The sequence below is a fragment of the Marmota marmota genome, unplaced genomic scaffold (genome assembly GCF_001458135.2).
Source record: "Marmota marmota marmota unplaced genomic scaffold, marMar, whole genome shotgun sequence".
Taxonomy (NCBI): domain Eukaryota; kingdom Metazoa; phylum Chordata; class Mammalia; order Rodentia; family Sciuridae; genus Marmota; species Marmota marmota.
In genome coordinates this window covers 21,765,047-21,787,998 of record NW_026000019.1, presented here as the reverse complement: position 1 = coordinate 21,787,998, position 22,952 = coordinate 21,765,047, and the positions used below count along the sequence as shown (strand labels likewise).

Here is a 22,952-nt window from a genome sequence, read left to right as displayed (position 1 = left end):
CCCGCAGTCCGCCGGTGCGCCCTTTCCATTGGCTTCCGCCTGCCCCTGACTGTCTCTGCAGAGGTCACAGGAGGCGGGGGTCCCTCTCGTCCCCAGTGACAGAGGGAGCGGCAACCGGGTTCGTGAAGCCCCTGCGCCCCCAAGGGCGAGAGGAGTGCGTGGCGGACCGGAGAGCCGGCGAGCGGTGCGCGCCCCCCATAGGTGCGGGCTCGGAGCCGCCCAGCCGCGCGTCCCACCCTCCTCCTCCGCCCCCGCCGCCTCCCCTCCTCCCGCTCCTGCCTCCGCTCCTCCACCGCGCGTCTAGCACTCAGAGAGCCGCAGCGGCAGCGGCGCGTCGAGCCTGCGGAGAGCCGGGCCCCGGGCGCCGAGTGGCAGCCGGAGAGGACACCAGGGCGCACGCCGCAGTCACCCATCCGCAGCCTCCGGCGCGGCTGACCCGCCACCATGGCCCGCGGAAAAGCCAAGGAAGAGGGCAGCTGGAAGAAATTCATCTGGAACTCGGAGAAGAAGGAGTTTCTGGGCAGGACCGGTGGCAGTTGGTGTAAGTACGGGATCTGTAGCTCGCGTCCTCAGCTCCTGGTCTTTCCTGGGCGGCGCGTCCCCTGCGCAGGCCCTGCGGACAGTTCCGCACCCACCGTGCTGGCCAGGGTGGAGAGGCATCGGGTAGGAGGTGCTCCTCTCATCACGCCAGCCTGGGCTTGTCATCCTGTGAGAAATGCGGAGTCCCGACTAGGCAGAGGGTTATATGTACATGTCGCGATCTTGTCTTGGTAATTTGCAGTGCATCTTACCGATATCGCTTGAGCCATTCCCTCCTGGGAATGGTCAGGCTCCGGAGACTGGCTATGCCTCTCCCCGGAGCCATAGCCCAAGTCCTTAAGAAAACGAGATTTGGGTTTGAGAGGAAAATCATGATGTAATCGTATCTAATGCAGGTGAAGTTGTATGTTGTAGCATCCTTTTTTTTTTTTCTAGTCCAAATATATGCTTAGGAAGAAGGGGAATGGAGAGGGGAAGAAGAATCCATCCATACCGCAGTATTTCATGATCATAGCCCTGGTTTTCCCCGTGACCTCTCCCAGAGTCAGCACAGGCCAGAAATGGCCCAGTAATCTGCATGTCAGGAGCGTCTAAGCCTTGACTGGAAAGATAGCAAAGTCTGGGATTTTTAAGGTCTGTACAGACAGATGCAGACCAGCAGCTTGGGTTTGATTACAGTAAAGGGTCAATGTAAGAAATGCATGGCACAAATGGAGAAACAGCTCATCTTACAGGATTTTGTGCAGCCTGTTGCTTCATTGGATGGACCCCCTCCCCCAGCCATTGAAAATTAGATACCTTACTTGTTTTTGCCTCTCTGCACCCAAAGGCTGTCAATTTTTTAGAAAGGTCATTTTGAAGGGCAGAGTTGTAGGTACGTGTATGAGTCGTGACTGCAGAAGGGAGGGAGGGACCCCCCTGCAGCATCACTGCTCCCTTCTCCTTCTCTGGTGTCTTCATCATCATCATCACCACCACAAACACCTCTGCACACCACTGCAGTCACTAAGGCAGCCCTGAAAGGGGCTGTTGCAGTGCTCTCGTTGGGGAGGATCTGTGGGAATCTGCAGGAGAATGAGTCAGGGAAATAGTACTTGGCTGACATTTTGAAATGGAAGAATCTGGAGTATATGATTTTTGTAAAGAAAAAAGAATACAGCCTTCAGTGAGTCTGCCTTGACTGAAAGTGAAGGGTTAAAAATGCATCATACTTCAAGGTTAGTCAAGGTGAAACCTCATTCTGAAGAACAGGGAAGCACAGGTGTTCCTGAGCCATGCAAAATGCAGCTCACTGAAGTAATGGCTTCTTATTTCCTTTTATATTTTAGTTTATTTTGTGGAGACTGTTCTTCACTGGGCTTATCGTCGTAGTGTCTCAGGCATAAATGTGTTTTTTTTTTTTTTTTTTTTTTTGATGTGGAAGGGAAATCCTGAAGAACCATGCAGTGTGTTAGGGTGAACAGCTCCCAGCCAGGGTCATCTCCTAGCAACTCCTCGCAACTTGAGGCCTGGGAGGTGCACTGCGGAGGGCGGTCTCCTCCCCAGGCTAACTGCAGCCTCTCTCTGGTAGTCTCACCGGCTGTCCATCACAGGGCCAGGGGCTGCACTGACTCCAGGCATATTGTGAAATTTGCCCTCTAGTATATTTTCTTCTTCATAAATATATTTTTCCATGATTCTTAGAATAATATTTGCTTTAGAGGGTAAGGCAGTGTGGAATAGCTAGTTCTTTAAGCCGACATTTAATATGGTAGCACCACCATGAGAGAGAGAGAGAGTGTGTGTGTGTGTGTGTGAGAGAGAGAGAGAGAGAGAGAGAGAGAATATTTGTGTCTTGATAATCCACCCAGCAAGGTGTGAGTACACTGATGTGTGAATGCAGACAGTCACGTCTTGTCTTTCCTTCCCAAGGTGCAGGTGCTGGGCTAAAAGTCTAATTTTTGTTTTGCAAAAAGGTTAGCTCTTTTCTTGCACTGTAAGAAAGGACAGAGCCTCTGTTAGGCAGGGAAAGTGACAGCAATTGCAGTCTTGTGCAGAGAAAATGCCCCTTTCCAGCTCCGGGCCCAACATGGATGCCCTTGGGACGAGGGCAGGATGCCCTTGGCTCAGTTTTGCTTATAGGTAGATTTTCACCAAGATGGACGCAGGAGACTCCAGCCTGTCACCTGCTGGAGAAATCACAGCATGCAAATCACTTGTGCTTTCCACCTTTTAGCTGGGTTAATGGAGGCATTAGTGGGTTTTTATTTGTAGAACTGGTCCTGTGCCTTTTTTTTCATCTGCCTGTAACTTTTTGAGGGATGCAGTTTTTTCCCCCTAACTAAAATCCTCTATTATTACTTGTTCTTTAAAAAAGGAAGGCAAATTGCTTAAAAGGGAAAAATACCTGTATCCCTTAACCCCACGGTGCCACCCCAGCTGGTTGGCAGGGCTTAGCAAACCTTTTTTTTTTTTTTTTTTTAAGCAGTCCCCTGATGACCTGTGTCTGGGTGAGCTCATGGCATAGACCCTGTCGGGCCCCCATGCTCCCCTCTAACCAAGTGGCCTTAGAGCAATAACTAAGCAGGTTTTGCTAAGTAACATCTCAGAGCAGAAAGAGGACAGTTCTACACTTCTCTTGAGGTGTCCTGTGGGCAGAATGAGTTGGATCAGTGTGCCCTCTGAGTGGCTTGGTTTTTCTGGTGCTCTATTTGTATTTTAAATTGTAACCTGGGGCACATACTTTGCTCTGTGTCAGAACAGGGGATCTGGAGTCCAGGGATGAGCAGTCAGAAGAGGCAGATATGATTGAGCTAAGGAATTCAAGGTGGGATTAGGAGGGTAGTGAAATGGGGAAGAATCTGAAGCAAGCTGGGAGCTCTGGCTGACTGACCAACTCTTGCACCTCTTAGGGGCATTCACTGGAAAATTTTTCCAGATCTCTTGACGTCACAGCCTTGCCATTTGCCTACTACTGCTTGGATGCAGAAGGCAGCGCTTAACCCTTGTCCTGCTGGGAGGGAGGGCGCCACGGGGCGGCTGTGGTTCTGCCTTATGCAGCCTCTGCCCTCTTCCTTGTCTATGCTGTGTCTTTTCCTAGTTTTCTTGTTCTTTTTTTTTTTGGAAGAGGAGAGAAAGGTTATGATTAAATGTTTCCGCTTGGTTTTGTGTGTGTTTTCCTTGCTTTAATAGCTCTGTAGTGGGATTGCCTGGACTTTTTCTTCCTGATGGCAAAGTTTTAAATGCATGGAGAGGGCCGCATGGCTGATTTCCACCCTCCGTGTCCCCTCCCCCGGCCCCTCCCACCCTGTGCACTTGTTCTCAATAACACTTTTGTTCTGTGTTTTGTTCCCAAGGACCCTCCATGTTATGCATGAGATCTGGACCTTGTTAGAAGTAGCCGGGGCGACTCTGTCAGGCATGCCTCTGACTTGATAACCTTGCAGTGCGTTTGTTCTCACTGCTGCATTCGCATGGAGTGGTTGGCTGGCAAAGGACTGCCCTGCGATGCCCGGTACAGCCTGTTACCATGCGGCTAATCGGGGAGATAATCCTTGTAAACCAGTAACTGATAGCCTTGTTCTCATCTGTGGGCTTCATGTGGTTTTATTTTTTTCCTCTTTTTCTTCTTTGGCAGCGAGTTCAGCCTTCCTTCTGGTATCCCGTTAACTATGAGAAAAAGAAAATGGAGCTCTTCGAGTCAGTCATTGCTCTGGTGTCAGAAGATGAAATAAAATGTGCTGGCAGTTTTTACTGTAGGATTCCCATTGTTTGCTTTTTTTCCCTTGTCTTGTCCCTCTGAAAGAAAGACCATGTGTTCAGTCAGTGACACACACCGAAGGTGGAGAAGCAGTGAAGAGGAGAGCATTGCTGGCCCAGCCTCCTTGCAGCATAAAAACTCGGGTGTCGAGTGTTTGGAAGAGCAGGAGCCTGGATTGTCATGTTCAGTGTCAAGGGATAAGCAAGGAAAGAAAGTGTATCTCCATGGGAGCACACTGTCATATTTTAAATGCATTGCATAAGCATGCAAATTTAGTGCTAGATTTTTATTGGTGATCTTCATGATATTTTTTCCTTTGGGAATGAAATTACTTCCCATCAGAATCTTGGTTGTAATTGAGCATTCCTCTACCTCCAAAACCTCTAAACAGAGAATAAGCTTCCTCTTCTACCGATGTTGGAAAAGGCAGCTTTGGAGAAGCAGGCTGGAGGGGAGCCGGGAAGGAAGCTGCTCTCATCCGGGAGCGTGAGGCTTTGGTTCTGAGCCATGACTCCATCACAGCCTTTTGTGTCCCTCTGTTCTCCCTGCAGTTAAGATCCTTCTGTTCTACGTGATATTCTATGGCTGCCTGGCCGGCATCTTCATTGGAACCATCCAAGTGATGCTGCTCACCATCAGTGAATTTAAGCCCACGTACCAGGACCGGGTGGCCCCACCAGGTAAACCCGCACAACTAGGATCTGTTTTTTTTAAAAAAACCCTTTGAACATTATTCTGTAAGACAGTGTTCCACCAGGCCTGGAAAGAAAAAAACAGGAGCTCCTCTCTGCTGCAGACAGATTGCCTGCCCGCAGTGCAGGCGGGGCTGCGGTGGTGGCGATGTCTTTCCACAGCCCAGGCGTGAGGGTGAAGAGTCGACCCGCACCCAGCCTGCCTCTGGCCAGCCCTGTGCCGCCATGTGCAAGTCAGCCTGAAGGACCTGTCTCCCATGCCGGACCCTCAAGGGCTTGGTTAGTGGGGTCCTTTTAGGGCCTTCCCAGCTCTAACACATGCTTTTTTCTTTCTTGAGGGGCTATGATTCTGATAAAGCGTTTAGAAAAAGCACTTCAGCTCCTGTTTTAAAAAGCTAACTTATTTTAGGGATGACTTGAAGCCCTGAAATGGGTCATCTACTCACAGGGAAGAGCAGTGACTTCAGGGGTCCAGTCTGTCCTGCTACTGACTTCAGTTTGACCTTGAGGAAAGTCATTTTCACTTCTTAATATTTATGCCTATTTGTTTAATGAGCTTTATTTACTGGCTTTGTGGACCCTTTTTGTAGTTTAATTAACTGTCTCCATTAGCTCTAACAGCTTAAGTGAACAAAAGATTGTAACAGAAACTGCAGACTGTCACATGAGTCCCCTGGTGTGATCTGGGTGCTGCCAGTGAGGCTGAGCTGTGTCCACACCAGTCACTGCACACCATAGATGGCCCACTGCCTCCACGCCAGAGGCTGACAGGACAAGGCAGCAAGCAGCAGTAAACATGAATTTACGGTGTCGCTCTTTCAAAAACTCACTGTCCCAAGGACCTAGAGAGAGAAGCGGCATTGTACAACTTCCGGGTTCTCGCATATAAATGACCTTGAGGTTGCTCTGGGAGGTGGTGAAGACTTGTCGTCCTTGCTTTCCCTGGGCAAGGGCTTACTAACACTCGATGTAGGTGACAATCTTGAGGCTGTCTGCATGGCACTGAGCTGCCCAGATCAGGTGCTGCTGCCCATCGCAGGCTTGTCAGTCCACCTCCCTGGTGTGGGAAAGAAGACCTTCGGAATGGGGTGGTGGCACATGTCGTCCTACGGTGCTAAGTCATATGGTCCCCCACTTTGTAGAAAGCCTTGAGTGTTTCCAGATGAAGCTAGGTGGGAGATGGAAAAGAAAAGCACGTTAGGTGAGTCTGTACAACGCTTAACCTGTCCTGCTGCAGGCGTGCCTCTAGGAAGGGCTCAAGCAGACTTTCCAATGTGCAGAGAAACTGCGGGTCTTAAATAGACGTGTTTCACAGGGCATCTGTGCTAGCAAAGCACGGTGCCTCTTCATGCCCTCTCCTGTTAGAATTCTTACAATGGCATTAGTGACATAAATTTGTGTACATCTTTTATTGTGGTTTTGCTCCTTACAGGCTATTTATTCTTCAATCACAATGATGCTATTTTATAATCATTCTTGAACTTGAAGTCAAAGATGACCACAAAGCCAAGCAATTTCTTTTATTTCCCAGATTAAAAAAAAAATTCCTTGACTATATAGATTTTGGAGTCTTTGATAAATAGTTTTCTCCATGCTCTTTGCTAAAGAAGGAAATTTCACCTTCGAAAACAAATAGCCAGAGCATTTGACCTTGTGAGGATTTGCAAATGACCTTGACTTGACCATGTGAGGTCTTCCAGCCCGCTGTCTCCCTGCCTGCCTCCCTCTTCCTTCCAGCACCCTGCCTAAAAGACATGTTCCTGGTACCTATATTTAGTGTGCCTGCAGCAGTTGGATGCACTGACAAACCCTCACTTCTCCAAAGCAGTGTTGGTTGCTCATCTGGGAAATATGTGTTCTTGTCCTTTGGTCTGAGTCCCAGGAAAGTCTTGGGTCTCCAATTCCCCTGTTGTCTCTTGTTCTTTGTCTTAGTAACTTATTTCTCTCTCCTTTTCTTTACTCATATCCTTATCAGGAGAGTCTAGACCAAGTTCTCCTGCCCACTTGCCCTGTGGGGTTTTCCTGTCTCTCTACAAGGGACATGACATTTATTTGAAAATAATGGTAACCTTCAAGGAGGGCTGGGGAGCACTGGCTGCCAAGAAGTGCCGCCTTCAAAGGGTCACTGAAGGCCCTGCATGTCTAAGGGACTCTTACTGGACTCTCCTCTTGGTACCATTCAGAAAAGATTTTAAAAATTTGTATTTTGGAGAGGCGACAGCAATTCCTTAAATGTGTAGACTGAACAAATATGTGGAAGAATATCCTGACAATTTTTTTGGCTTCAATTTCATGTCTCTAAACTTCCATTTTTGTAATGGTTAATGAGAGAAAACTCTTAAGTCGGATGTACCTAGGAAGTGGGAAAGGCTTCAAGGATGAGCTAATGCTGTTATCTGCTGAATGTGAGGCATGAAAACAGACTTGTCCCAACTGGGTGTCGAGTGTCCTCTCCACACTAGGATACCTTGTAATTAGATCTCTTCCAAATAGCATGTGTGGTGGTGGCCAAATTAAGCAGTGACCATTGTGCAGTGCTGGTGGGTCTCTGTGTCTGTAATACTGGACACACTGATAGGCCAAACATGCAAATCACAGAGAAAAGACTACACTACAAAATGCAAGTGAAGTTTCAGGAAAAATGGGTAACATATCCAGTTTCTCGGCCCTAAGCAATGATGGCTGTTAATGCATGTGACATTCCTTAAAGGTCTCACCAATGTGGGATGTTGAACAGAACTGCATACTCCCCCTGTAAGGCATAAAGCTATAGTCTCAGCTGAGATGTTGAGACATACTATGTTGCTATTTTTGTAGCTCAAAAATGGTTGATGATTGGTAATTTCATGTTGTCTATCCTAAATACCAAAGCAGCCCCTGAAATCCTAAGCCCCGTTGCATATAGGTCCATGGTCACTGTGACCTAAGAAGGAACAGCAGTTGGAGCCGGATATCTCCACCACTCAAATACTTTATAGCTCAGCAAGCCTCAGTTTTTCTCATCTGTAAAATGGGAGCAATACCCTGTGTGAATAATGAGGTGATATATGTAAGGCAACTAGTAATTTATGGAGGAACACTTACTGGTGTCAAGGAATGTATGGCTGTGATGGCTGCTTTTCTCAGTAGCTTGCCCAAGCTGTGAGTTGTGATATGGCAGGGATTTCTTTGCTCACTTAAATTTTCAGGAAGTCAGTAGAACCTTAGCTTTCTCTGAGGAGTTTGGAAGGCGCTGGATTAAGAAACACGTTTTAGCTGGGGCATGGTGGTGCCGCATGCCTTAAATCCCAGTGACTCTGGAGGCAAGGCAGGAAGTGACAAGTTCAAAACCAGCTTCAGCAATTTAGTGAGGCCCTGTCTCATAAAATAAAAAGGGCTGGCAATGTGGCTCAGTGGTTGAGTGCCCCAGTTCAATTCCCAGTACCAAAAAAAAAAAAAAAGAAAGAAAGAAAAAATGTATATAAAAATCATTTTTAAAGGATTGGAGAGAATCTGACTTTGCAGTGTCTCTGTAGTCTTCTTTTACCCACCGACACCTGCACAGCTGCCACCCTCCCGTCCACAGGCGGATCGCTCAGGAGTGCCCTGCCATAGTGATGGCAGCGTCTCCCTCAGTCTGCTAATGCATTTGGGTCTGGGTATGGGTGCTCTTCTTAGCTGTGCAGAGAAGGCTGAGCATGCACGTGCACAGACACCCAGTTTCTCCCACACACTCACGCGCACCAAGCCCTGTCCTGTTGACCCTGCTGGCCCTGCTACTCCTGACGCTGGTGTAATAGAAAGGTCTCTCCTTCCTACCCACTACTGCCCTTCCCCCACCAAGGTCACTTGGCTTTGCTACTGCACAATGAACTGAAGGTCACTATGTGTCAATCCTGGGTACAGGGAGGTTCCCAGGTGGCTTGCTTCCTGGAGTAGGTGTGAATGTACCCTCCTGTTCTTCCTCTTCAGGTTGTGGGTGACCTTTTGTTTTGCTCTTTATAAAGATGGCTCCCTGCTGACAGAACTCCTTTTGCAAGAGTCATATTCTTGGCTTGTTGGTATCAGAATGGGGCAGGAGAGGAGGGAGGATGCAGACCTGCAGACCACGGTGCACTATCAGCAGTGTCGATTTCATCTTGTTTGTGAAAGGAAGACATCTGATCTGAAAAGCCATCAGGGTAGAAGTGGTCACAGTGAAATCTTAGCATGCTTAAGTAGAATTCCTGAGAAGTCATTATGTCAGTCTCAGAAAAACTTATTTTTTGTTTTCAAGCTACATCACACTGTATTATTTCTCTCACCTAAGATTTCCAAGGGGAAATTAGAACTATTTGGTCTCCTTAGACTTTGAAGGAATTGTTATTTCAGAGTGTGATAAGGTGTTTTTCTACTCTTTTTTTTTCCTGCTCTAACTAGAATCTGTTGGTTTATAATCTCTCCTCTAATACATATGCAGATCAACTGCTCTTGCTTTCCCTCTCCTCCCTTCCTGTCCCCACATGATCCTGCAGCCTGTCCCTGGAGATTGGATGAGGTGGCATTGATGATGGTTTCTAGAAGTTACTACCCAGCCTGTGGTTTGGTAAAGGGCTCACGGCCGGGAACTCTACCTTCGACAACTTACCTACCCATGTAGCTATTTCTTTCTAAAGCTAAGGCTACAGCTTGTAAGTCAACTCTTGGGTGTGCAGAAGGCTAATGATTAACCTAAAAATGTTCTTAGAGTTACAGAAAAATGGGTCCCACTCTGAACTCATTTGAAGATGAGTAAGTACAGCCGAGACTGCTGACAAGTAGGACCAGGTACCAGCCTGTGGGGGTGAGTGCTGGCGGAAGACAGCGCTGGAGCCTGAAGCTTCACTTAGGGATTTTTGATGGCACTAATCCAAGCAGGGCTGCAGTGTGGAAGGTGGTAGTGGAAGAGTGTTGGCCTCAGACCTTTAGGTGGGACAGTTGGTTCAGTGGTCCGCCCTAGGAACTGAGGAGTATGGGCTCACTCAATGCAGACAGACTGGAGAGAAGCTGGGAAATGAACTGGATGTATTATCCAGTGGCTTCAAACAGGAAAGCATGTCTTTTCCCACACACATGCCTGGATAGGCCTCATCAGATGTCACGTACATAATGCAGTGTCCTTCAGGATGTTAGTTACTTAGTATTATGTTTTATATTTAGACAAGTCAAATATACCATGTGTTCTTGTTCTTTGACCTTGAACAAAAAAGCATCATTAGTACAAAATGCTAGGATTTGTCTTTTTTTCTCTTTCTTGTCCTGGGAACAGTCACAAATATGAGCTGTACACAATGTCAAACATAATGCTCCTGTGGAATTGTATCTGCTTTTAAAAATCATTCCAACTAAATACTTTTTTTCTCTGCTTGCCTAAAAAATTAATATACAACTGAAGGGAAAAGACTGGTGATAAAGGGTAATTCTTGATTGGAGAAGGCCTTCAGCCAATGTGTAGCATTTGGCTTAGGTGGAGGAAAGATTTCTGCCCACCCGGGGCTGTTGAACACCTCAGTAGACCGTAGGGAGCAACTGAGCCGTTCATCCAGGACCTTACAGAAGACTGGGTGTCTAGGAGGAGCTTAGAAATACCCCTGTCTGCAGGCAGAAGGCTTATTCCTGGCCGATCCCACCCTGAGTCATGGGCTGACCCTGAGACCCAAGGAGAGTCAAAGTCAACTAGTTTCCAGAGAACACCGAGGAGAACACTGAGTGGCCTTTTTCCTGTGCCCTTTGTTTTCTGTTAGGTAAATTGAACTAGGACCACACAGCTATAATGTGAAATAAAAATAAGAAACAATCTAGAAATATCTTAGTTCCTACTGAGTGCTGCCGTTTAAGGCTGGGTGTGTAAAGTCACACAGCACCCCACAGTTGTTTTTTTTAGTTGGAAATCACTTTCCAACTTGGAATGCATAGGAGACTGTGATAAGGATGCATTGTATGTGTGGTTACATTTAAAAGCATCTCTCTGCTTCCTGGGCCCGCTTAGTCATATGGTAGCCTCTTGGAGATTTCTGTGGAAAATGATACCTATTTAGAGTACTTGGCTAGTGATTCATCAGATGTATTAAATGACAGTTACCAGCAGCTGTGCTTTGGGATTTGTTTGAGCTAACTGCTACAAGGTTAAAATGGCTACATTCTAGTTTAAATACTTTAGACTCACAAGTAGAGAAATTATAACCTTGCCACATTATAAACTTAACTGGAAACAAAATACTTCTTAATGGAAAACCTCTTTTGTGTCTCCCTCTGTGGCACTGGGATTGAACCCAGGGGTACTCTACCACTGAGCTGCGTCCCCAGCCTGGTTGCTAAGTCACCAGTGCTGGTGTCAAATTTTCTAAACTCCTGCCTCAGCCTCCTAAGCCACTGGGGTTCAAGGGGTGTGGCACAGCACCTGGCTGCCTTTCCCCCTCTCCCCCTCGTTTGTCTCCGTTTGCTGGGGACACCCACTGGAACAGTGGTGAGGAATGCATTCCTTCTTTGTTTCGCATGAGATGGGCAGACTTGGTGCCTGGGAGTGGTATGGAAGTGACTCTGGTGTATATCTCCAAAAAGAAAGTATGGAGCTGCAGGGCTCTTTTTTAAAACATCCATATCTTTTGCAAAGTTGAACTACTCACTGAAAACCAAATATTAAAGTTTCACCCACTCACATTACTATTTGAGTCCTTTCAGGGGACTTGATTAAACAGTGGTGTGTAGCTGAAGGCAAATGCTCCTATGGTCCAGAGTGGTGCAGCGTGAAGAGCTCAGCCAGTTTAACGTTAACTGGTAAACTCAAGTTCAGGTATGGGGGAAGCAAATGCTTACACGTCTGTCTTCTGGGCTATAATTTGAAACCACAAGCCAGTGATTGGGTGTTCTGCTATCTCTGGCTTCTTCGAGTTAACTGCAAACAAAGGTCATCATTGTTCTCAGTATTACTATATCTTTAAGGAACGAGCAATGGAGAAGGGATAGGCCTAAAGTGTCCCATCTAGTGCGAAGACAACAGGTGAGAATTCCAGTCCATAGGTGGGACTTGTGCGTCCTTGGGAAGCATTACAGCTGGGGAATTTGAATGTGGACTGCAAATAATAAAGTTGCTAAGTCCAGTCCTGTTTCTTTCTATTTCTTGTCAGTGGTCTGATAAAAGTGGAGTAAATGATTTGGCAGGTTTGGATCATTCAAAAGTCCTTTACCTGCTCTTACGAGTATCTGATTGCTTTAGAGAAATTGCTTTTGAGAAGAGGAATTTCCCTCAGGGTTTGGAGATCTCATCAGAGAAGTCTCCTAATTGAGACTGTCCAGGTCAGAATAGTCCAGGGGACTTACTTCTGGTAGTTTCTAGGGTGAGAAAATCCCATGCTACACAGCTGAAAAGACAGGGAGGCTCCCCCCAAAAAAAGCATATCTGCAGAAGAGCCAAGGCAGGGCCCCGAGCTGGGTTGGCCTCCTGACTGCTTGTGTGTGCAGGTAGTACACGTGTTCCTAGTGAGCGTGTGGCTGCAGGAGCTGTGTGACCTAAATCCATATTATTTGTACATCTTTTCTGGAAACATTTGAATCAGAAGTTGGGTATCTTAAAAGGATGAGCACTAAGGCTTATGTTGGTCACCACCTTCTGAGACCCCTCCGGACAATCCTTGACCTTACAGCAGAGAGTAAGCCTGGCTGAGCTTCCTGGGACTTTGCTGTCATTCCTTAGCTCCTTCTGCCAAAGACTTCTATCACTTAAAATGGAAAGGACAAGATACCTCTACAATCTGACCAGCTGGGCAGGTTGTAGGGGTCCTAAGACTCAGTGCTTAACTGATCATTTCAGCCCCTGTATTTTGGATTTGTCAGTTTTTGATGCTTCTCGGTAGAGAGTGCAGTCAAGATTCTCCAAGTCGGCCTTAGTCTGCATTCTCTCCTGTGGTAACATGCAGACTCCATGCGTCTGGGCCATGAGCTGTGCTTACAGAAGGAGTTGAGCTTCCAGGTATAAATCGGTGTGAGACCACTGTGTGTTTTCTGTATTTCCCATTTGCCTCTCCTAGGGAAATATGAGCCAAATTGTGCAGCAGTCTGGGCCAGTGCTATCACTGCATAGAATTCCATTTCCCAAATCAGACCTCAGGTGATTGCTAACAGAGGTGCTTGTTAATAGGAAAGGCTGGCACAGGTGTCTGGGTAAACACAAACTCAGCGTAGACCTCAGCTCTAAGGCTCCTGAAAAACACACTCGTACTGACTGAGGGGAGCTGACTTTGGGGTCTGACACGTCACCTGGTCTCTTCATTGTGGAGACCTGGGCTTGGCATGGTGAGCGAGGGAAGCTTCTGCACAATCCCACCTGCTTCCTGTCCTTTTTTTTCTGTGGGAGAATCTGGGAAGTAGCCTCACTGTTCAGACACATATCAAGGAAATGGCACTTTGGCCCCTGAAAGAGAGAATACAGAGGCAACCAGCACATGAGAGGCAGACCCCTGGGTGGGCAGTGGAAGTGGCCGAGACAGGACAGGGCTTTGCAGTCAGTTCCCCCACGTTCACTCTCGTGGGGCCTTCCAGGCCCCCTCTCCTCTTTGCATCTATTGAGTGAGACACTCCACATTTCATGCTGATCTTGCTTACATTTTGTAAGCAATTTGGTGTTTGCTACATCAGCCACTGCTGCTGGGCCACCGGGTGCATCTTTGTCACTGGTCACACTGTTTCTTCTGTGAGCCAGCTGCAGTTCTTGCCCCCCCCGCCCCCCTCCCCAGGGAGCTCCTCTGGTTCAGACTCTGGGTCTCCTTACCTGACCTACGTGTCACCCCGCTGGCTGGCCATTGCTGCCTCCTCTTCCTGCGTCTGCAGTGCTGCTTGGCCCTGGCACACAGGTCTTGTGGAAGGACATTTCAGCCTGACGGATGCCAAGGCACTTGCCTCTGTCTCTTCCATAGCCTCTCAGGTGTGTCTGTTTTCTCTAGACCTGAGGGCTATTCTAGGAACACTGCACATTCCTGAGTTCTAGTGAGCCTCTGGCTTGGGGTTGCCCTGCCCGTCCCCCAGGCCCAGGTGAGTCAGCTTGACTCAAGCCAGGAATGACCCTCCCCAGCTGCCTTCCCCATTCCACAGGGAGCCTGCTTGCTGCACTTCTTTGTATTGGTGTAGGGGACCCCTCTGGTGGCTTTACTGTTGCAGGTACCTGTCATCCTAAGTGCACGGTTCTTTGCACTGTGCATGATCACAGTGCAGTTTCCTAATTTAATGTAGAGAGATCGCTTAGGATCTATACCAACAAAAGGTTCAATTGTGGTGAACTTCTTCATTGTAAAAAGAAGAGCTTTCCTGAGCAGATGCTGCTCCTCCCCTGGGCCTCCCTTCTGTCCCTGTCATAGCTGTGCTCCCGTGTTCTTCAGATCCCACCTCATCCTTCTCGCCATGGTTCTTATGTCACTTCTGAAGTCTTGGCCTTGGGCTCTCTTCTGCCCAGATCTTCACCCTCACGATCCTTCTCTCCGTTGCAGCTCTTCCAGTCTCCTAGGACGTCGTGTCCTTGGAAAGGTGTGCTCACAGAGCCCCCTCACCACGGAGCCACTTGTGAAATTCGGAGCCATCCTTAGTCACTAAAAAGAAATAACAGCCACTTGGTGCCATGGCTGCTGAAGCCTGGTTCTCAAGCCCTGAAGATGGTGCTGCTAGGTTTTAATTACTGCAGTCACCACCTCCACTTTGATGATGTCACTGTCTTCACATCTGTGTCCCTATTGCCACTTGTAGATTTGAGTTTCCAAGAGCAGCAAACTAGGATTCTTCAGGACGTATTCATGTTCATTAAAAGATCCTTGAATTTTGTGCTTTGAATGGACAGGCATGGTGTGGTGCCTGTGAGGCCGCGTATTTCACCAGTATTTGGGGGAATGATGTGGGTGCTTGCCTGACCTGCCAGGCATGGTGGGAGGCACAGAGTGTGCAAACCCTAGGCACACAGACTTCAAATTTTACCTTGCCTGGTACTAATGTGCTCAGACCTGGGTTGGTAATTGCACATATACCCCAGAAACCCCAGTTCAGATTAAAAGATCCATGTGAGGTCATAAGAGCCTGCGGAGCAGTGTCAATGTGGAGTTGGAATGTACAGAAGACCTTGGTGCTCACAGCTTTGTTTCGCACCTTACTAGCTAAAATGTGCACCCAAGGGTCCTAGAGGAAAAGCAGGCTTTGGAGCACTGCACACCTGGGTTGGAATTCTGGTCCCACGGGCTGTGATCTCAAGCCAACTACTGCGTAGCCTTTAGGTGCAATTGGTATTGTCATTCATAAAGTGTACATGGTGCCTACTGTGGAGCGACAGGCAGGAAGTTGCTTGATATGTGATATTACTCCTCATTATTACACTAAGTGCCAGAGAAGCAATTTCCCAGGGAGGCAAAAATTCAACCCACTGCTTTTAGCCAGGTGTAGGTGGCAAGTGTACATGTTCAGGGAAAGTCAGCTTTCCATTACCTTGGCTTCTCACGAGGAACCTGTCTCTTTCTGACTCTCCACCTGGTCCAGGATTAACCCAGATTCCTCAGCTCCAAAAGACTGAAATTTCCTTTCGCCCTAACGATCCCAAGAGTTATGAGGCCTACATGCTGAACATGATGAGGTTCCTGGAGAAGTACAAAGATGCGGCCCAGAAGGACGACATGATTTTTGAAGACTGTGGCAGTAAGTAGATTGACTGTAGATGTTTGTGGTTGGTTTTCTTTCTCGCTAATTCTAATTTCCCATTTCTATTCCTTACTTTCTGGATGAGGAATACTTCTGAAATAATTAGAAACTAAACTCTTGCCATATTGAGAAGATGCTTTTTTCTTTTTTTAAGCTGGAGGCTGCAACAGAAGAGACAGTGTAACTTCAAATATTACTATTTCCTGCATCTGAAAGATGTTCTTTAAACCTACTCCTAGACACCACTGCCTTTTATGATATAGATCCAAAGACGACAATGACAGTTTTAATTCTTGTGTCCACAGAGATGTGTAGTTGTGTTCTCCAAATCTTCCCCGAAAGTTCTACTTACTGAAGAGAGCACAGGGCCTTGTCTGGCCACCATGATTGTTTGGTGTAGTGAGTTAGGACCCACTGATGGACGAAGGAGGGACTGTGGTCAGGGTACACTTAAGATCCTATTTGGGATCAGTAGTGAAATGCATCTTAGGCAGCTGAGCACTACGGATGAGGAGATGAGCTATTTCCTTTTACTATTTAACATGCTAATTAGGGATAATTCTGACCAAAAACTAGGAAATTCTGACTGAAAACTATCAGTTCCAAAAATGAGTGACAATTCTTGTAACGTCCCTGCTATTGAGCTAAACCAACGTTGACCTGTATGAACGACACTGCTCGTGAAGGATGCTCCAGTTTCCTTTCTGTCTTCTAAAATAGCTGCGTAATCCTAGATTTAGAGGCAGGGAAATACTGCCAGAGACCAGATGGGGCTGATCATCAAGCACAGGTGCCATGAGGCTTTGCAGTGAGCCTAGTGACAGCTCTCACCTTTGGTAGCACATCTTCTTAGGCTTGGTGAAAGGAGAGAAGGCTGCTGGAGATCTCTGCTCTACTGGCTGTGCATGATATGAAGAGGAGCACCGCCTTAGAGCAGGAAATTGAGACTAGGAACAAGGTTCTCCTCATTTTTCCGTGGTGCTTAGGGAATTGCTGGTATAATATCAAAATGATGTTTGTTTTTTAGGTGTTCCCAGCGAACCCAAAGAACGAGGAGAATATAACCATGAACGAGGAGAGCGAAAGGTCTGTAGATTCCGACTTGAATGGCTGGGAAATTGCTCTGGACTCGAGGATGACACTTACGGCTACAAAGATGGCAAGCCCTGCATCATCATAAAGCTCAACCGAGTTCTGGGCTTCAAGCCAAAGGCAAGTGGGGATATTTTAAATTATGGAATTGAGATAAAGACTTAATTGATGTGAAATGATAACCAAAGTAAGGGCGTTTTAAAATATATTCAGTTGAAACCCTAATCATAGAGCAACACCAAAAAGTTTTGTATCTGCCCTGAAACTCCTGAAGTGAAAGTGTGAATCTCATTTTCTAGTTACAGAAATTGAGTGGCAAAGCCAGATTTTGAAGTGAGCCCTGTAGCCCTTTTCTTAATATTTCTGCTAAGTATCCCGATTACAGTTTCTATACATGAAAACTCTTTAAAAAAAAAAGTGGAAAAAGATATTTTTAAGTTAAAAGATCTCCTGGATATGCAGTCATATTTCTGGTTTGGGTCTTCCTGGAACCACAAGAGTTTTCAAAAAATTTATTGTTTGATAATATGAAAAAATGATTTTTTTTCCCTGAATGATGACTTCATTGCAAAAAACAAATAAACCCCACCTAAATCAGATTTTTATAACCATTCTGTTGGCTTCCTGCAGCTGTAATGGGTAAACATGACTTACAAACATTTGATAAATGTTTATCTCACCATTTTGTGAGAATATATTAATATATTAATTCTTTAAAAAGAAAGAAAAAAGTTTTTTGTGTCATCTCTGCTTTTATATAGTCAGTTATTTTATTCTCTCCCCCAGATTATGAATGAAACAGGGCTGTCCTCTCTCTTCTAAGTGGTTTCTAGCAGGTGTCCCTCCTGTCATGAGCGTTGCCTACTTGACCAGTTTCCAGCTCTGACAGAAGTGACTGCAGTACTGAGTGACGTGAACACATTCATTTCATTTCTGAAATCTGCCCTTTTGTTCAGTAATCTCCTACTGAATGCTGTTAGTTTATTTCCACAGTGCTTGCTACCCATGAATAATATTTTCAAAAGAAAATCAGCGTAGAGATGAGAAGTTTTATTGACTGAAGGATGCACCAAAGCTCTCTTATTACCACCAGAGACAGACGTGGCTAAGCGGCTGGCTGGCTGGCTGGCTGGCTGGCGGAGCTCCTGCAGGCATTAGTGTATTTTGCCACAGAATTTTGATCCTCTTTTCACTTATACAAAGATATGACAGAAGAAGAGTGGTGGGGACCATTATAGCATACTTGTATTTGATGTTCACATTGCTAGGCAGTGCTCTAGGATCATTGCTAGTTAGCAATGAACATGAAAGGCATTGGTGTGGTGTGGCCACAGGTGACCACAGCTCATCTCTGTGGAGTCCTCAAGACATCGAGTGGTGCTTGCAGAGGCAAAGCTGGGCTTGCTGTGATCCGTCCCCCTGGCCGGAGTGCCTGTCAGGGAGGATCACCCCCACCCCCGTCGTACCCAGCATGTCCGGTCTCTGCTTGGTCGTACATCGCCCCCTGACTTATCACTCCCTCCGGGGCCCTGCCCTGATGGTGTCAGGATCACCTTTGTTAGTGGTGGCAGGACTCCAGCATCTCACTTGGTGTGCCTGTTTCCTCAGCTTCTGAGAGTAGATTCTGGTATCTTCTTTGATCAATAAGCATTTTATCCCGTTTTTTAAAGATAAATATATTGCTGGCAGGAAGTTTCAAAAGACTCTAATCTAGATCATCATTTTCTTAACTTCCACAACAAAGAGTAGCATCATGTTGTTGATTCCTTACTGGTGTACAGAACCATCTATTCTGTCTAATCAGGCTAGAAGCAAGCAGGTGACTGTCTTCAGCAGTGTGCTCATCACACTTTCCTGAGGAGCAGTCAAGCCAGGGATATAGCTCGGAAGCTCTAGAGGTTCACTGTGGCAGCACCATCAGGCCGCACCCCTTCCCAGCACCCCTTTGTTTAGGGTAGTGTGCTCTCCAGCTGTTTGACATACCAGACTTTGTTAACGAGTTAGTAGGGAGCACTCCTTTGGTGGCAGCCTCCCCAGCCCTGGGGATGAGCGTGGAAAAGGAAAGCCTGCTTGCAGAGGTCTTGTTTTCTGTGGCACAGAGGAAAGCCCAGGCTGTGTGAAAACAAGTGTCAGTCACCTTTCCCGTGTCCTGGCAAACCGTGAGCATTATTTTTGGGTTGGCTCTTATGTTTCCCTGTCCTCCAGTGACTGTTGAAGTTCCATTCAGCACTGGCTGCATTACAGCCTGATCGTGGGCCCACAGGACTTGGGCAGTTAGTTCACTTTCATTTCAACAAACTTGAGACTTTTCTGAGATTTTTCAGGAGGGGTCATTCATTTTACTATCCTGATGTATTTTATTATTTCACTTGACTTATTGTGACAATGCATATTTATTTGGCCTGCAGACCAGTTTTATATTTTAGAAATTTAAAAAAAAAATTCTTACTGACCAAAGTGGGTTTTATTTTTAGCCTCCCAAGAACGAGTCCCTGGAGAGTTACCCAGTGATGAAGTATAATCCAAATGTGCTGCCTGTTCAGTGCACTGGCAAAGTAAGGACACGTGGGTCACTCGAGGGTGGTGGGTTTGGGTCAGGGAAGGGGGTGGATGAGATTGTTTTTAGTTAGAGGTAACATTTTAATATAGGAAACAAGAAACATTGTTTTTGAATGTCAGTCTCAGGAATTCGAGTTGTAATTATACTGGGTAAACTTCCCACAAGGACAGAAAAGTACAACAAGAATAAAACCATGTGTACTTTTCTCCATTGGTATAAGAAATTCAGATAACTGAATTTAGTCCATTGGAATACTGGTTTATAGAATTGAGAACTTAACTCCCACAACAAAAAATAGCATCATGTCATTAATTCCTTACTGATGTACAGAACTGTCCCTTCTGTATGAGCGGTCTTCTGCTCTGACAGAAACTGATGGCAGTACTGAGTGACGTGAACACGCTCAATTCGTTTCTGAAATCTGCCACTGTGTTCAGTAATTTTCTTCTGAATGTAGAAGTGCTTCTCTCTGTTTAAAATGTGGGACTGTCTTTTATTTTTTTCTTCTTCAGTGAATAGTGTCACCTAACAATTGGTAGTATGGGCTTCTCTTTAAAAAATTTCAAAGATTAAAGTAACAGACATCTCATTGTCCGGCTAGATACCTGATGAATTGTTTAGAGATAGAATTTTAGGATGTTTAGAATAAAAGAGAATTCCCTTTTATTATTATTAGTAAAATTTCATATTATTTTTTAAATTGTTTTATGTTGGCACCAAGAAAAGAAACGGCGGGTGTAAGAAATCAGAGATAAATAGATACACCTTTGGAGACAGTGTCACTGGGAGTAGTATTGGTGGGACAAGGCCAGGACATTTTTCACTGTTGACCTCTCATTTCCAGGAGACTGTGCAGGCTTTGAGAACTACTTACTTGGTATTTACCTTGGTTTCCCCATTTGCACAATGAGAATAGCTCCTTTTGTGACAGTCTCTCAAGGCCCCTATGGATTACACTGAATATACATTCTTCCTGTGGCATCAGAGCCCCCACCAGTGTCTTCTCCTGCTTTGTGTTCCATTCTTCTGAGCCAGGTCTGAGCTAGACGTGTGGAGGGTGGCTGGTTTCCCTCTAGCAGAAGTCTGCACACTGTTTGGTGGGGTTGAGAATCTCATTTGTAAAGTGGAGATCCGTGATGTGAACCATTCAGCTCTCCTTTCACTCTGGTTTTTAGCGAGACGAAGATAAGGATAAAATCGGGAACGTGGAGTATTTTGGCCTGGGCGGCTACGCTGGCTTTCCTCTGCAGTATTATCCCTACTACGGCAAGCTCCTGCAGCCCAGGTACCTGCAGCCCCTGTTGGCCGTGCAGTTCACCAACCTCACCTTGGACACTGAGATTCGCATTGAGTGTAAGGCATATGGGGAGAACATTGGGTACAGTGAGAAAGACCGTTTTCAGGGACGCTTTGATGTAAAAATTGAAGTTAAGAGCTGATCACAAGCACAAATCTTTCCCTCTAGCCATTTAATAAGTTAAAAAAGATACAAAACAAAACCTACTAGTCTTGAACAAACTGTCATACGTATGGGACCTACACTTAATCTATATGCTTTACACTAGCTTTCTGCATTTAATAGGTTAGAATGTAAATTTAAAGTGTAGCAATAGCAACAAAATATTTATTCTACTGTAAATGACAAAAGAAAAATAAAAATTGAGCCTTGGGACGTGCCCATTTTTACTGTAAATTATGATTCCGTGACTGACCTGTAGTAGCAGTGTTTCTGGCCCCTGAGTGTTGCTGCCTTGTGTATTTTATTTAGTGTACAGTACTGTAGGTGCATACTCTGGTCGTTTTTCAAGCCATGTTTTATCATATCTGTTTTCTACTTTATGTGAGCAAGGTTACTGTCCAAGGTGTAAATATTCAATGGGAATAAAACTGGCATGGTACTTTTTTTTCTCAGTTTGGCTCTTTCAAGGATAATGGCCCATCAGTGAGCATTTTTAACACACTCCATAGTCTTTTCCTGTGATGTTAGGTCTTGATTTTTTTCCCCCTGGGGCTGGGGGTGGGCTGTCATGGGGAACTGCCCTTTACATTTTACATGACACTACAGAAAAACACAAGAAGGTGATGGGTTGTGCTGTGCTTCATAGCGAACGCCATCTTGACCTCCTTGCCTTGTCCTCCAGCGAGCTCTGAAGCTGTCTGAGACCCAGGCCTGCACGCTCTGCCAAGGGGCAGGGCTCATTTGCTTGTGCATTTTCTTTCTTTCTTTTTTTTTCCTTTCCTTTCTCTGGAGGCATCACATGCTGGTGCTGTGTCTTTATGAATGTTTTAACCATTTTCATGGTGGAAGGATTTTATATTTATGCAGTTGTACAATTTTATTTTTTTCTGCAAGAAAAAGTGTAATGTATGAAATAAACCAAAGTCACTTGTTTGAAAATAAATCTTTATTTTGAACTTTATAAAAAGCAATGCAGTACCCCATAGACTGGTGTTAAATGTTGTCTACAGTGCAGATCCATGTTCTAACATATGTAATAATTGCCAGGAGTACAGTGCTCTTGTTGATCTTGTATCAGTCAGGTTAAAACAACGGACAATAAAAGAATGAACACATTCCTCACATGCGTGATCACTCTCGTCCAAATGCCCCAGTCCGGCTTCCATACTTTCTGAACTGTTAGTTATCCAGGATCTTGAAGAAGTATTGCACCTGGAAGACAGACACATTCTTTCATTAGTCCTCACAGAAGTTTGGCCTTTTTCACCTGCACAAAGATGCCAAAGCACCCCCTTCCAAAGAGCCCCTGAAGTTAATATGAGGCAGGGATTCAATAAACCATTGATTTGAAGTTCAGTTTCAGAAATATTTTGCTGTGCTACTTTCACTCAGTTTAGAAAACTTGAAATTTTATTTCCAGCTAGTGTTCCACTAAATACACATCCATTTTAAAAAAAGGAAAAAAATATATATATAGTAAAGTTGGTAGTTCAGTAAGTTTAAAAGGTTCATACCGTGCTTTCTGGTTCAGAACCTGGCCTAAGTCCTTATTTACTCCTATTAAACAATTAGCTTTAGTCTAAGAGAAAATAAGACTCCGCTTTCTGAAAAATGTTTTCCAAGTTTCACTGAGCTGACGATTTCTTATCATGTAACCAGTGGAAAACACCCAAATGAAAATTATGGCATCAGATTTCTGAAAATTGAAACCTTTTACAAAAGCCTGTGCAGCCAGCTCAAGCAGATCCCTCCTGCCTTAGGCCAGGCCTGAGAGAGGAGTTTGGTGTGAGCCGCACCCGAGTTCCTCTTCCAAGTCCTGTGATGGGAACTGCAAGCACACACCAGCAACAGTTCAGCCCTGCCTACTGCTCTACACTTCTAACCCTGTTGATTTGTTTTCTATTTATTCTTTAAAAACACGACCTGAGACTCTGATGTGTTTCCAGCAGCAAACTGTGATGCAGACTAGTACCAGATGCTCAGAATTCCTGCATGTGTCTTGTAGGGTGTCAGCTCGCTTCACTTCCCAGGGTGTAAATAAATCTTAAATTCATGCTGTTTATGAATGATAAGGAAAGGGGCTTTAAGTCTAAGGAAAGGGAGGATTTCTTCAAATGGGAGGGAAATTTGCACTTCTGAAGCTATTCAAAGGTCTTGACCTCAGAGGATACAACCCTGGGTGCCTTGTGCACTGTGTGCACGTGC

The 22,952-nt window shown here is 45.7% G+C and overlaps 2 protein-coding genes and 1 long non-coding RNA gene across 7 annotated transcripts in view; 2 read left to right on the top strand and 1 right to left on the bottom strand.

The window, feature by feature from the left end:
• Nucleotides 1-31: 31 nt before the first annotated feature.
• On the top strand, nt 32-21,865 carry Atp1b1 (ATPase Na+/K+ transporting subunit beta 1). The gene is made up of 6 exons (XM_015491866.1): nt 32-541; nt 4,831-4,959; nt 15,478-15,633; nt 16,664-16,848; nt 19,203-19,283; nt 20,464-21,865. The coding sequence occupies exons 1-6, from the start codon at nt 445-447 to the stop codon at nt 20,725-20,727; spliced, it is 912 nt and encodes a 303-aa protein (XP_015347352.1). The 5' UTR covers nt 32-444; the 3' UTR covers nt 20,728-21,865.
• On the top strand, nt 548-4,194 carry LOC125618675. Its single transcript, XR_007350045.1, has 2 exons — nt 548-4,033; nt 4,157-4,194. It is a non-coding gene; the product is annotated as an uncharacterized LOC125618675 (long non-coding RNA).
• Nme7 (NME/NM23 family member 7) overlaps nt 21,676-22,952 on the bottom strand; it is a 173,403-nt gene continuing 172,126 nt past the window's right edge. For all 5 annotated transcript variants that reach the window (XM_015491864.2, XM_048810072.1, XM_048810073.1 and 2 more), the window contains one exon: nt 21,676-21,959. In XM_015491864.2, coding sequence (XP_015347350.1) covers nt 21,927-21,959 — 33 coding nt within the window. In that variant the 3' untranslated portion in view covers nt 21,676-21,926. The remainder of the gene's footprint in view (nt 21,960-22,952) is intronic.

What these genes read in the sequence shown, in the direction of transcription:
- Atp1b1 (XM_015491866.1), top strand. Translation starts at nt 445, where the DNA reads ATGGCCCGCGGAAAAGCCAAGGAAGAGGGCAGCTGGAAGAAATTCATC. An exon ending in CAGGACCGGTGGCAGTTGGT is followed by an intron (nt 542 to 4,830) that starts GTAAGTACGGGA and finishes TTCTCCCTGCAG; the next exon opens with TTAAGATCCTTCTGTTCTAC. An exon ending in TTCTGGGCTTCAAGCCAAAG is followed by an intron (nt 16,849 to 19,202) that starts GCAAGTGGGGAT and finishes TTTTATTTTTAG; the next exon opens with CCTCCCAAGAACGAGTCCCT.